Source organism: Trichechus manatus, unplaced genomic scaffold (assembly GCF_000243295.1).
Source record: "Trichechus manatus latirostris isolate Lorelei unplaced genomic scaffold, TriManLat1.0 scaffold00016, whole genome shotgun sequence".
Taxonomy (NCBI): domain Eukaryota; kingdom Metazoa; phylum Chordata; class Mammalia; order Sirenia; family Trichechidae; genus Trichechus; species Trichechus manatus.
In genome coordinates this window covers 24409272-24424651 of record NW_004443952.1, presented here as the reverse complement: position 1 = coordinate 24424651, position 15380 = coordinate 24409272, and the positions used below count along the sequence as shown (strand labels likewise).

At 33.9% G+C, this 15380-nt stretch overlaps 1 protein-coding gene across 3 annotated transcripts in view; it reads left to right on the top strand.

Annotated features, from left to right (window-relative positions):
- The window catches only part of ZCCHC7 (zinc finger CCHC-type containing 7), a 272450-nt gene that overhangs the window by 237566 nt on the left and 19504 nt on the right, over positions 1–15380 (top strand). For all 3 annotated transcript variants that reach the window (XM_023727502.1, XM_023727503.1, XM_012554388.2), the window contains one exon: positions 516–551. In XM_023727502.1, the coding sequence (XP_023583270.1) occupies positions 516–551 (36 nt within the window). The remainder of the gene's footprint in view (positions 1–515; positions 552–15380) is intronic.

Below are 15380 nucleotides of genomic sequence, written 5' to 3'. Positions count from 1 at the left end.
CTATTTCATAGGTCATTGAAAGTTAACACCAAGTGATTAGGTAAAAGATGGCAACAGACATCAGAAATATATGTCTGTTCCACTGTGGAGTGAAGTTTTCTTTTAAAAGCAGTTGCTATTAAATTATTTTCTGAAGTACTACCAAAGTTCAAAATGTTCTTTTAAAAGGTGTAGTTGGTGAGTTTTATTGATTTTGACTGCTCCTGTTCGTTTATCAGTTTAACTGGGTTATGGCTCTTAATCACATCTTAGTGCCTGAAACTTCTAACCTGAAAAGAAAAAAAGAGAGTAAACTTTGTTACTGGCTTTCTGACAATGGCAGGGAGTGTGTTAAACCAGTGTAAAATTCAATTAAACTGTCTAGCCAGGTTTTTGAAGCTGAAATGCAGACCCTTTCTGTTAAGCTTCTTATTTTCCTGTGACCGACACCGGTGGATGCTGGGTTATGCCAAAACCAACAGGCTGTAAAGTACCTTGTTTCATGCTCCCAGCTGATCAATATTTTTATTTTCCAGGCTTGCCCAGAAATCTGGAGGCAGTATCACCTAACGGTGAGTAGAAACACCTTTTTTATTTTCCCCAAGACCCAGCCTACTTACCCTTCTCTGAACTGCTGACCATAAAATATAGACAAGCATCTCCTGCTGGAAGATAATAAACATCTGAAGAGTTTTTGTACTGAGAAAGCAGCAATGTACTTTTTCTCTTCTCTCCTCCCTGCTGCCCTGTCCTCTATCTTCCTGCTCTTAAAAGATTTTGATTATTTTCTATTACTCACATCATTTAATGATTATATCATGGTATTTCTCAGTGTTCCCAGACTACATTCATTAAGTTAAAGGGGAATAGTATGCTGGGAGCTCTAAAAAAAAAGTAGTAATCCAGTCTTTAAAATATTGCATTGTCTACAGTCCACAAGCATGCAGTCCACAGTATCTTCCAATATCATTTTTTCTGACTTTACTGAAATATTACACATTTTTAATGAAGCTAGAAAAAGCTTAATATATTTTTCATATAGAACAATTCAACTGTCATATCCTTAAGCCCCTCTTGACTTATTATTCAAAGTGTATAAAATATCTGCTTAGTAGCCATTCAAGTTATTCAATTTTCTGGTTTCCTTTTATTGTGATACTAAGCTAAGTAGAAGCATAAGAGGTAGTTTGCTAATAGAATCTAATTGGCTAATGATCAGTATTATGAAGTCAGTTTACTTCTAATTTTAATATTTGACATAATAATATATCAATAATTTACCATAGCCCTGTTGGTCATTTCTTTTAATATGTTTAAGAGATAATAATAAATATTTTTTAATTATATGTACAGTTATATAATGTAATTAAAAGCTGTTTCTTAAAGTTTAGGGTATTAAAAAGTTTTTTTTCATGGCAAGACAGGTAGTAAAGTATAAAAGACAAAGTTTTTATAAACCATGTCTTCCTACTGCTCTCCTCTTATAGAATTAAAAGTAAACCAACAGGTAGACTCAAACTACCAATCTGTTTGTCATAGGCCCCAAAACAAAGAATATTGGATAGTTTGCTTTTATTTTGTTATCACTTTAATTTATTTAAAGATTCTTAGTAGAAAGCTGTGATTCTTTCTGTATCCTTCAAAAAGCTTTAGTTTATAATGTGTGTGTGTGTGTGTCTGTGTGTGTGTACAACCATATATGTTATATATATTACAGCTGTTACTCATATGGATTCATTCTGTTTGTGTTTATGTAGCAACTTTTTGTCCTAACATACTATGGTGAAATCTTTACAGCCCAAACTTGATTGAAATCTAATCATGTATTATACTTTTCAAGATCACAGAATCATTCTTTATAGCTACATAGCAGTATTTTTCCATCTGTATTTTTATTACATAATGTCTTAATGTATTGACATTGCATTTCTTTCTCCTTTTTCCCTAATTTAGAGAATTCTAATCTTGGAAACTTGAAGCATAGAAATTACTATTTTAAAGCCACTATTTTCATTATTTGTACCTGTTTTTTATAGAACTATCATAGCAGATTAGAAATTGGTTTTCAGCATAACAGTAAAAGTATTTAAAGGTTTAATATTGTAGCTTTTTCAGAAACAGAAATTATAAAAAAATAACTAGGAAAAAATGAAATAGGAAGCAAAATGAATTTATTTTGTGGGGAATTACCATATATTCTAACTGTAGGTATAACAAATTTATTTTGAAAAATTAGTTTGCCCCAATCTGGAATCCTGATTAATTTCTCAAATAATATTGAAGTGACTATTACAATTCATAATCATTGAGTTTAAATTAATGATTAGTTTACTGTGCAAGTATAAATAAAAAATCAGTATGTTTGTAAACCTATGTGTGCATATATATCAGTCCATCTAAAATAAAATAGTTAAATAATTATGTAAAGTATCTTAGCACTATATAGGAAATATCCAAATGTGTGCAATAAGCAGTAGTCAGGCTTGGATAAAGCCAAGACGCATGGTGATGTTAGTCATCTTCAGCTCCTTTACTAGGCAATGGACTGCCATCTATTGACTCATAGTAGGCCTCACACTTGAATGTGGATCAGCCAGAGCAATGACCAAGCAATGAAGCCTAGGTTAGAATTGCTACTTTTGTATAATCATTTAAACCAGTCTGCTGAAAACTCCAGAACTTTCTATACTTAATTAATGACTAATTTCTTTTTCTGAACAAAAAAATGACCATTACTTATCCAAAATGAACTGTGCTTTTGGGGGGAAAAAATTGATCGATATATCCAGTTTGGAAGTGTTTACATTTGGGAACTTTTCAACTGCTTTTATTTGCCTCCCAACCAGTAAGACTAGAAGGTCATTTACAGAGCAACCTAAGTTTTAGCAACTACAAATTATGGTCTATCCAGAAATCACTTTCTTTAAAAAAAAGAAAAAAAAGACTAACTTAAACAATACTATTTGTCAAACACATAAGAAAGGTGATGAAATCATATACTATGGTGAAGTCCAAAGGGACTTGTGAAGTGTTCCAGTCAAAATTTTCTTAAAACACATTCTGAAGTAAGAATATTATAGAAAAGAAATATTCACTATTTTTAGCAATTTCATGAGAGATAATAAAATAAAGCCTCCTTAACTACTTTTGGGGCCCTAATGCTGCAGTGGTTAAGTGCTGGGCTGCTGACCAAAAGGTCAGCAGTTATAATCCACAAGCCACTCCTTGCAAATCCTATGGGGCAGTTCTGCTCTGTCCTGTGGGGTCACTATGAGTCGGAATCGACTCGGCGGCAACGGGTCTTGGTTGGGTAACTACCTGTATCTGAATAGAATAGCTTTTTAACCAAACTTGACTAGACTTCTCTACATTAATAAAAACTAATCCACTATTCTGAAGGGTCCAAGCTAATAAAACTCTAAGATTATATTTATATTAATATATATGGCATATAGCATGTATTGTAACAACTGTATGGCTATACCATTTTTCTTTATATATTTTAAAGGTTATAAAATTATGTCACATAATTTAGTGGCTTTAGAGTATTGATTTAGAGATCTGCCTGGAAAAAAAGGATTTTTATTCAGCAATTAAATAATTTCTCCCAAATAGTTAATGTTTATGTCTTCAAAAAGTATTTAGAAAGTTTTAAAAATCTTTTAACAGTATAACACTGTTCTTGTATTTTAATTTCTGTTATATTTTCTGATTTTAGTAAAGCCTGGCCTTAAGTATTCTTTTTCACCTTTCAAATAACTCATTCTAGGTGAATTTTTCCCTCTTTAACTATTCAAGAAGGAAAGTCCCTTTCCCCATCCTGCATCATTTCTAGTCTCGTTTATATTAAAAATCCTAGGCCCAAATGGCCACCAACAGAGTTTTACAACCAACAAAATTTTTGCTAGTGGAGGCTGTGATTTGACATGCTTTGGACAGTTTGTTAATCTTGTTTTTAATCTACTTACTTTAAAAAATAACCAGGACTTTGCCTTTTAGGGCTGTATGTGTTAAGAACCAAAAATGACAATACGTCTTTTATGTTTAATTTTGCGCTTGGATTTCCTTGTGTGCACTGTTAAAATGTATTATGGCTTACAACCTTTTATTTTAAGTAAGAGTTGAAGCAGGAAGCAAGTGTAACTCTTTTGAAAAATTAAGTTTCAAATGTTTCTTTAAATATAATGTTTCGAATGCCTAGAATTCACACTTAGAAAAGTAAAATATTTGCTGTTACGGAAATGGAGAGAGTAATAACTTTCCTTGCTTTCCTTTCTGGCCTGGGAAAGTCTTGGCTTACGGTCAGAGTTCACTAATAATCAAGTAGTCTTACCTGAGCTATTTGAATAACAGATTATATGTTATGGGCCATAATTAACAATATGTCATTTCATTTTGCTGCTCAGTTTTCTCTTCTAACCAGAGAGCATCAATTTAAAGATACTCTCTGGGTTTTCACAGTATGGAAGTGAGAGGATTACACTAAATGAGAGAATTACTCTTTAAAGCATTCTGCGCCATACCAGAAGGTAGAAAAACCCTAGATGTCAACAGATTTGAATTTAACTTTAGAGCTATGTTTTGTAGTCCACCAGGTGGAATACGAAAGTCGATTTGGTAGTCCTGGGGCTATAACTATGCAGAAATCTTTATCCCTGGATTGTGATGTAAGGTAGGGTAGGTAACAGTTTTCTAACTGTCTAAAGCTAAAAAGAAATGTTTTTCTTCTAAAATAACTTAAAATGGGAAATAAAGAATTTCAAAAAGTCGGTCCCAAGCCGGAATCTGTTCTTTTCATGGAAAAAATATCTCTCTTTCTTAATTGGATATATGTTGGGAATCCCAAATATCTTTCTCAGAGCACCTTGGCTGCATAAGCAGAACTGCAAAACCCACAAGAACTCCATCCACCCAGTAGATACCAAGTGATAGATCTTTCTGTTTTCTTTTGTCTAAGAGAATGTAACTGGTTGCATGTTGTACTTTAAAATGTCAAATAACTCCAAAATAGAGTGAGACGTAGCTAGGTCTTTGTACCACTTTTGGAGTCCTGGCACACAGATTATCATAAACTTAACACTTTGCAAATTCATTTTGGAAGTTTTTATTTTGGTGGTTTAAATTCACTTTGCCAACTCCCTCAGGAGCCAGGAATACTCTTGAATAAGTTCTCGTTTGTTTTCTTTATACCTGGTATTGCTATTTCAAAATTTTGATTGACTAAGTGTTGCTATCAAGACATTGCATCTCGTGTCAAATTTTCAGAGATTTAGTTTTTATTAAAAATGCCCTTAGTACTAAAACATTACTTAGTTGGATGTAGTTGTTCTCTGATGATTCAGAAGGCACATCACTATTTTATAATACCCAGGGACGGATTACCCCATGAGCAAGGTATTATACACAGGCTTATTTGTGCTTACTTACTAATCTGTAGTGAACAACTTCACCTGTTATTCATCACATCAAAGATGTGGTGAAACCCTTGTGAAATTGATCACTACAGGTTAGTAAGTAAACACAGTTAAGCCCGTGTGTACCTTGCTTACTGGTTAATGTGCCCCTGGAAGTACCTCAGGGCCATCTTTCTATTGTAGTGCTACAAAATAAGTCAGACTGTTTTATATTTCAGGTTACTTGGTGTCTGAATAATTAAGAATTTTCTGAGTAAGCACTGATGGTTTATTTTCTAATACTGCACCTGTAATAACAGAGATGGAAAATGCATTTGAACAGTGAAAAAAATTTTAAGATTTTTCAAATGGAAAATGTATGTGAATAGCTCTGTATTTATTTAAACACTTTGTTCTGGAAGAATTTAGTGTCAAAATTATGCTATAATTTTTTACTTCAATCTTACCATGTTTTGAATTTAGTGTAAAAGATAAGTACTACATTTACAGAGTAGGTCAACTGATTTTTTTTTTCTTTTTAAGTCTTTATTTCACTGGCATCTTGGACCACATTTTGCCAGAACTTTATCGTTGGAAGAAATTGGACAATGCAATTTCAAAGTAAATGAAACCTGGAATTATCAATCTCAATAGATGAGATTCATTTAAAAGTAAATACAATTTTCTAAAGCTTCTGTAAAGGGAAGGGGGGAAAGTGAACATTCTGAATTATAAATGCATGTATTATTTTTCTTCTCACATTGTTTCCTCACACATTTGGATATTGTAGGTATACATATTTATTTTTTGAATGGGATAGAATAAAGCGATTGGATATAATTTATGTCTATTAGGAGAATAATATCAATATTGTTTATATTTATTATGAGAGGAACTTAGTATTTTCTTCTTTTCAAAGGAGTATAAACTATACAGCTCTTCAAAGAGTCAATTCCCAACACATATGATTTTCAGTATTTTAATACAAAAGTTAATTTGTTTAAATGGCAAATCAATATGGCATATTTTGAGCAGGTTTTTCTTGGGCTGACATATTTAATTATCAAGTGCTTTATGGCAATAATGCTAATTTAGATTTTAGTATTTCACATAATCAAGCAATGAAGTGTGCAGCATTCACACAGTTTAGAAAAGACTCATTATAAATGTTTTACATAGAAGTAGCTGTACTTTCTTTTATTCTTTTTTTTTTTAATAGTATGTGTTGCGTGATAATAAACTAACTGAATCTGAATCTCTACCATTAACAGTAACTTTTGTTTAACAAAAAAAATTCCTGTACTTTTGTCTGCCCCTTAGTGACTGATGACATCAGCCATTACATTTAGGATTTACATATTTACTGTATGAGCTCCAATTTTTACTTCTGTTTTATAAGCTTAAAGAAATACTCGTTGTGATCATTTATATATTCTTACCTGTTAACAAATGTTTTTCCTGAAAATGAAAAAAGATGGAAAATTACATTTAGAATTTTTACTACCCTTTCTTCCCCAGGTATGTTCACCTTTACTTACAAAGGAATTATAGTCATTATAGGGGCAATTTCTTGTTGATAATTGAATGTAATTTTGTGGTAATTAAATTCCATTTGTAAGTGCTCATAATTTTAATACGTATAACACGCTTAAAATTTTTTTTCTTCTTAAAAAACATACATTATTCATTTAACCCCAATGAAAACTACATGTTTTAACTCACAACTCTACACTTTGAAATAGTGCCCCTACTGTGGTAAAAATGAATATAAATATAAGTAGGTAAGCTTAAAATTTTCAAGATTCATGCAGTTTACCACTGCACAGTATCTGATTATATAATAAATTGTGGTTTCAAAATCCAAAATGTTGAGTAATGCCTATTGTTTGTCATGCTACCTATACGTAAAGAGCATAGAAGTATAATGCAGAATAATGTTAGCGTTCTGGAGTGATTATTTCTCATATGTACTTTGGACTTTGAACATAAGATTCCTGCCAGTCCTTAAGATTGAACTTGTCATAATTTTCTCTGGACATTTGAGTGCAGCGATACCCATTGCCGTCAAGTCAATTCCAACTCATAGCAACCCTGTAGGACAGAGTAGAACTGCCCACAGGGTTTCCAAGGCTGTAAGTCTTTACAGAAGCAGACTGCTACATCTTTCTGCTGCGGAGCAGCTGGTGGGTTCGAACCACCAACCTTTCATTTAGCAGCTGGGCGCTTAACCACTGCACCACCAGGGCTAAAAGTAGATAAAGTATACTGGGCCAATGATATTTGTATTATGCATTCCTTTTAGTAGCTGTGCCTGTGAATGATGTGGAAGAATCAAGTAATTCTTAACAGGTCTTAAGTATTTAGGAATCACTTAGTTACTCTCAGTCACGAATAACCGTAACCTTTAGTGTTTTGGTCGATCATTTGAATAATCTGTAGGAAAAGACTCCTGAAAGACCTGTTGACTTGTTGACATGAAGGCTCTCTGTACTAGTGTTATGGTAACAAACTGCAATAACAAATGTAAGTTGAATTAAGTTTAAAGTTTCAAAAGTACAGTCTCTTAAGGGACTAAGAGTAATGATTTTGTATAAAATCAGTCAGATTTTAGACTTGAAAGTCACTTGTCATTTGATCCCTACATATCAAAGTCATGGAAATTATGTGTGTTTTTGTACATAGAGAAGTATTTTCTTCTGGCTATTTTGAGCTTGGCAGTGGTGCTCTAAGACCAACAACTCCTGTTTTTAAAAAATATCAAAAATGTTAATATGAAGAAAAATGCTACATGTTTAAACATTTAACAAAAAAAAAAAATTTTTTTTTTTTTTTTTTGTTATCTTTGGAACTAAACTAGACCTTCACTTTAATTGGTACACCAATACCCTGCTAGATCACATTTCAAAAACAAGAATTACTCAAAATGAAATGATCAGAAGTCTATATTAGCTTTGTATAAAGAATTCACAGTGTTTTTCAGTTGGTAATGATGGTATCAGATTATTTTCACTCCTTTTTAAAAAATGACATAGAACTTAATCTATAGGACAGATTATAAGGTCAGCTTTTTAATTTTATAATGTGTCCATGTCTGTAAATACCCATTTTACATAAATATGTTCCTTTACATGTATTTTAATTTTTTAATTACCCCACATCCTTTTTGGTCAGCTGAGCTAAGCTTTGGACCATAACTTTGTTTATACAGTAAAAACTCAATTTTGTCTTTCTTGGGTCCCTCACATTTCCTTTATTTCAGTTGCACCTGATCTCCCACAGTTGTACCACACTTCCTGCTCATTTTACTGAAGTCTTTAGAAAAACTTGGACCTGAAGGGCAGACATATTTCTGAGGACATTACTGGGGAGTGTTTTATATCATAATATAAAAAGAAGAATGGCAGCTCTGGGATCAAGTTAAATTATTTGACTTCAAAGATCTTGGTTTCATCATGGGAAAACTGGGGATAATGCCTTGTAGGATTGTTAGAAGTATGCAATGAGATGATAAATGAAAAGTACTTAACACAATGCCAGGCACTATGTGAGCTATAATATAGCAAACCTATAGGTACATCACACCCGTACAGATGACCCCTGGACTGATGTCCCAGACTCGTATTATGTATCTTTTGAGAAGACTGCTCTTTTCCCAGAATGAGGAGGTTCATAATGACCTTTATGCTGTGTCTCCAAAAAATGTTTTCTTCTTGTAGTTACTGAAATTAAAATACTGCTCAAATTCTAGTAAGAAGACCAGACTTAATGGTCTGACTGAGACTGGAGGCGCCCCGGAAAGCACGGCCCCTGGTCTTTCTGTCACCCCAGAACTAAAACAATTTCCGAGGCCAACTCTTCAGACAGGGATTGGACTGGACTGTGGGACGTAAAGTGATACTTGTGAAGAATGTGCCTCTTAGTCAAGTAGATACACGAGACCAAAGGGGCGGCTTCTGTCCAGAGGTGAGATGGGAAGGCAGAGACAGTTAGGAGCTAGTTGAACGTTTGTGGGGAATCGGGCGGAGGGGAGGAGTGTGCTGTTGCAGAATGGGGTGAGCAGTTGGGGTCTCATAACAATGTATGTAAAAAAAAAAATTCTGTATAGGAGACTAACTTGAAATGTAAACTCAATTACAACAATAAAATAAATTTTAAAAAAATACAGTGTCCTTTGTTCACAGAATCATTTACCTCAGCTTTCATTTTCTAATTATTTATACTTGTTTTCTTCTTTTTTAGAAATGTAGGTTAGGAACTTTTAATTAAGCATAGCAAACTTGAATTATTTGCTTAATTTGATTTGCCTAAAATATCATTTTAATAATAAACAATTAAGGTTAGATCACAAAAGTATTTAGACCATTTTCTTTTCTAATGAAAATGATTATATAAAATATGTATCATGTAAGGAGCCCTGGTGGCACAGTAGTTAAGTGTTTGGCTGCTAACTGAAAGGACAGTGGTTCAAACCCACCAGCCACACCAAGGGAGAAAGGTATGGCAATCTACTTCCATAAAGATTTGCAGCCTTGGAAAGCCTATGGTTTTACTCTGTCCTGTAGGGTCACTATGAGTCAGAATCGACTCAACAGCAATGAGTTTGGTAAAGATGTGGTGATATCATTTTGAAAAATAGATATCAAGTTAATAGAAGTATAATTCTTAAGTGATAACGTCAGTATCATCTGAATATAGTTAACTACTCATAAGCAAATGAAATCATATAAATCTTTGCTTCCTGTGTAAATAATGAGAATAATATAAAATCAAATTCACCCACTCACCCAATTATTAAAAAAAATATTTTCTACTGAAGGTAGAGGATTTATGTTAATCTGATGAGGAATGAAACAAAGTAACACACTAGTTTTTTGCACTTCAGATAAAAACAGTTCATGCCTTCACATGACTGGTGCCAGAAACCAGCCTGATTTTGTAGCAAAATGTTACGGCACAAGAGCTTGGTCAATTGTTTTGCAAGCTCCTGAGTCATATTCTCCTATAGGTCCAGCAAAAAAAGCAACACAAAATTAAGCACTTTCTCAGTGCGTGTAATTTGCATTTTTTCAAAGAGCATTTCTATTCCATGTTTGTTCCTTATTTTGAGACAAGCATATATACTCATGGAGATAAGATGGAGCATGCAGTAAAAGCAAAAAAGGCCTTCCTTTCCCTTTTTAAATAGGTCCTTACATCAGAGGAATTCCCTGCTTTTGTGACTGATGGTTAAGAGTGTCAGTAGAATAAGCAGGATAGAGGAGGTGCTGTGGATTGTAAGTCATTTAGAGTTATGGTGAAAATGAAAATCTTGGGGTTTATTTGGATATCCTGTGTATTTGCTAATATAATAGAACTATGGATCCATTCTTCTACAATTTTTCAGTGGAGGTTTATCTACAGTTTTTATGTAAAATATATAAGCAGATTTGAATATGTTAAGCATTTCATAGAGTCAGAAGATATATGTTAATATGGTTTTATGTTTTATAGTCCACCCTAGTAAACATTCAGATCAAATATCCATGTATGTGTTCTTTTCTGTCCCTTCCCCCCACATCCTCTCTCCACGCCCTCCTCATCCCTCCACCCTGCATCAAAGCTTGTGGTCCTTTTCCATCCGTGTACTAAAAGGTTTCTTTGTAAACCAGGCTATTTGTCCGTCATTGTTTGGGGTCCAAACAGTGGTAAGATACCCTGTCACTGATCCCGCGTACTATGAATGGCAGCTCCTCTCCGGACAATTGGTGGAGGGGCCGAGAAATATTCCTGAGAGGATTATTTAACCTTTCAATTTGGAGGGCACAAAGCCTGGCTGATTAATGAACTTTCTGATGGGCGCCGATAAGCGGATCTATTTCTTTATTTCCTCTAAAAGTGATTCCTTCTCCTGTCCATATTACTATAATCTTAAACATAAAATGTGGCAAAGAGATTAAAAAACAGCACTAAAGAGTTTATCTGGCTGGCAAACTGAAGGAGCTAAATTAAAATTGGTAATGACAGCAGTGGCTCAGCCTCGTATATGGTTTTTAAATGCACTGTGTATTTTGAAGAGACTTATTCTCCAGCTCGCCTGGTAATGACTACTTTTGGTGCACAGTCTGGGACTGGCTTCTGTTATCCCCACCCCCACCCCCCCCAAAAAAAATGAGTTGTGTTATCTGGATGGCTGCAGACACATACGCATCCCCCTTTCTCACTGCATGGGCAGACAAGGTCGATAGCATTACAAGGTATTTGTGGCAGTGCTTGTTTCAGTTTTCAGAGCTGCCAGTTTCCAGGCGGATTTGAATTACAAAAGAAGAAGCTGGCATGAAAATTGAAAGGTTTTATCGGCTGGTCTGAAGCCTCATAGCACATTGCTTATTTATGCAGTCCATTTGCACCAGGAAATATAAAAAGGAAATACATTTTTAAAATAAGGCCGTAAAGACCCAGATATGTTTAAGATGGCAAATAAAATATAGATACCTATAATATCTTTCCAGGAAACGATTTTCACTTAATGTTGCACATTACTTCTGAAGAGCATTTATGTTGCTGTCATAAATTTGTGCGTTTGTGTCACTATGTAGGTAGTCTCTGGGGATTAAGAAGGAAGCCTTTGCTAACTTACTTTAAAATTAAAATAGATGGAGGGATAGCTCTGCAGTTTGAGACCCACATTGGAAATATTTAAATAGAGTGGTAAATTAAACTAACATTTTTGCATTCCATGTAAAATTAGCTATGGCCCAGTGAATAAATGCCACTACCCTTGGAGAAAATTGGGATGCTTTTTAAGCCATGAAGATTTGGAGCATTCAGGGAGTGAATTACTGTGATCCTTACTGTCTTGCATATGTTCATTGTTCTCTGCTTACTGAGGTTTTCTTTTTTTTTGGGGGGGGGGTCCTCATTTACCACCCCCCCCCCGAAAAAAACCATAGATCAGTAGGTTTAATAACCCCCTTTTATAAAACATGCTTAAGTTATTTTAGTCTTCAAATTATTATCTTTTAGATTTTGCCTGGTACTTAATGTTGTGAATGCATAATCTTTTCACTACTGGGAGTTATACCAACAATTTACATTTATCCATGTTACTTTAACATGGGTTTCACCTACTGAAAAGAAGTAACACTCATGCAGTCACTTAAACTCAGGATTACATAAAATGAAGACATAAGTATACAAACATCAGTAGTGCAAGGACTTGAATAATTAATGGTTTTACCACTGGTCATTTGCAACCTTCAACCCATTGGTTTATAAAACTTAAGACTATCCAAAAGAGAGACAGGAAAGAAGTTACATGTGTATAACAAATACCAAATCAGTAAAGCAGCCCTCTTTATTCTGCTGCAATTCAAATGAACACTGTTTTAGAGTCCATTTTCTAATAAAGCAAATTACTCTCAGCTAAACCATGAGAGATGCAATTTTTTGCAGTTTTCATTTCACCAGTGTCTGGTACCTTTCTCATGTTTTCATGACCTGGATTAATTACTTCGTGTATTTTTTTTAACAGAGAAGATATCAAAAGCATACACGTCTGTTGCATGCTAATGATGTGCTGTACATTTTTTCATGAATTTTCATAAGGATTTTTTTCTACGTAGCATGTGTGGCTTAATGATGTAATCACCCGATAGACTAGAAAATGCTCCAAAGGAGACGTTCCGGTCTGTTGTGTACATAATACGTGTTTCAAAAATCTGCCTAATTAAGGAATTACCCGATGGATTGGGAGCTGTTGGGCACATGACATAGTTTTTTTAAAACACATAAACAACATTATATGTATATCATTATACATACACGTTTAATGGCATTTTTAGAATGTCGAAAAAATTTCTAATGTCCGCTAGAATACAACTGAATTCTTTTTTTTCCCCTGAGAAAAAATAAAAGCTTAAAACACTTCATAAAGGAAGCAGTGTTTTAAAAACAAATTTTCATTTTTCAAAGTCTTTAGCTTGGGAGGAAACATTGTGAATATTTGCCAAAACAGTGTTCAGATGGCAGGTTTTGTCTAAAACCTTGGTTGGAAATGGCCTGGAGTTCAGGTCCCCAGGTGTGGGGATCTGCTACAGGAAAACACTTTTTAGAGAGAGGAAAGTGTACAAGCCTTTACACTGTTGGTTGGACAGGATCATCATTTTTGCCTTCTCACAGACTCAGCTTTGGTTCAGTTCACAGTAAAACTACTTGCCAAATTTTTAAATGTCTTTCTTTGATCTCTGTAGGCCCCAGATGTGCTTTTTTTTGAATAGGGGCTGGTTACATTTCTGTTGGCACTTATATTGTAAATCATACCAAAGGAAAGGGAAGGCATCTGTTCTTTTTTCCCTGCCTCCTCTCTATCAAAAGAAGATAAGCTCCCACCTTTGTTTATGAAACTAAGTAAAACACTTAGAAAAATATATCTGATCTCTAGACTAGCCAGTAAAAGTAAACAATATCTTCAAATAGAAAAAATACGTGTTTTGAATTCAAACTTTTGTGTTAGTTGGATCTAGTCGTTGACAGGATATTACAAGCCATTTGAACTTTTCATTTTCTGTACAAATGTTAAATTCATGACATTAGGTCACTTCAACTTATGGACTTCAGATGTGACAACAAGCTTTTGGTTTGGGGTAGCATTTTCTTGAGAGATCCTAGTTGATTACTTGGGTTGGATTTTTTAAATACATGAATATTTAGAGAGAGGTTTTCCTGTTGGTGATTTCATTGAAAGAGTAAACTGATTTGGAGATATTTTGAAAGAATAAGATTGTTTCTCAAGCATGAAAATTATATCGATTAAGAGGTGTATGTTTAAATGTGACTTGTTCAGAAAGACTGGAGCTAAGCTCAGTGCTTTACTCAGTGTTACACTTGGTTGTGAATACATTTACCTTGAGTATTTAATATATTTGCTTTTAATATATGTTCAAATAACAAATTGGATTAATAAATTAAAACATATAGTCTAGTCTTTAAGCATATGTGTGATTATAAAAATAAATCCATTTAACGTTCATGAGAGTAGAAAATTCCCTTTAATTAGTGAAATTAATTGCATATCCTATATAATAATGAGCTTCAACTAGATGCAAGCCCTCATTGGATCAAACTCAGTTTAGATAAGGGCAGCTCAAGGTCACAGAGAGAGATGCCCAGCAGGTTCATTTGCATAAAAAATTACTGTTAGAAACAGGACACTGAGGCAGCTCTGGCGTTTTGATCTCTTGGCCTTTGTCATGGAGATTCTTCGTAGTGAAGGGAGTAAGGCCAGTGTCCCAGATAATGATTAACTGTTTTAATGGCGTTCATTCATTCATTCCACACTAACTACTCATGCAGAAAAAAGGGTTATGTAAAATGACATTAGAAGAAAATCATTTGTAATCGTTGCATTGGGCTGCACTTTGAGGAGACATTAGGAGTAAATCCGTGGCGTGGTAGGCTTATGCTTTATCTTCTGATATTTACTGAGTTTACTGGTGCATGAAAAGCTTTCAGCAAGAATAGCAGATGGGATGGACCTTTCATAGGTAATGCTATCTACCAGGTTATTACTTCTATATATTGATAGTAAAGTAATCTCTAAGATATCACTCTACAAATATAGATGATTTAAATGTCTGTAACAAAAAAAAAAAAAGCTGCTTTCATAAATAGTTCATTTGATACCCATTGGGTCATAGTCTTTAGATGAATTTTTTAACTTAAATAAAGTTCTGAAAAACTACATTCATTCCCTTGCATTTAACTTTTTCTCAGCAGTACAGCCATGTATGACAGAAACTTTGCACTAGAGCTAATCAGTTGACACATTCTGCTTTAAATTGGACCTTTACTATTAATTAAAAATAAAGACATGCTCCAAGGCAGAAGTATTGAGTCACAGATTTTATATTTCTAAGACTTTAAATAGCTTAAAGATTTTTGTTAGATCATAGCATGAAAACTTGTCCACTGGAAATCATTATTGAGTTTTCAATACTGTATTCTAATACAGAAATGTTCTCTAATTAGTTA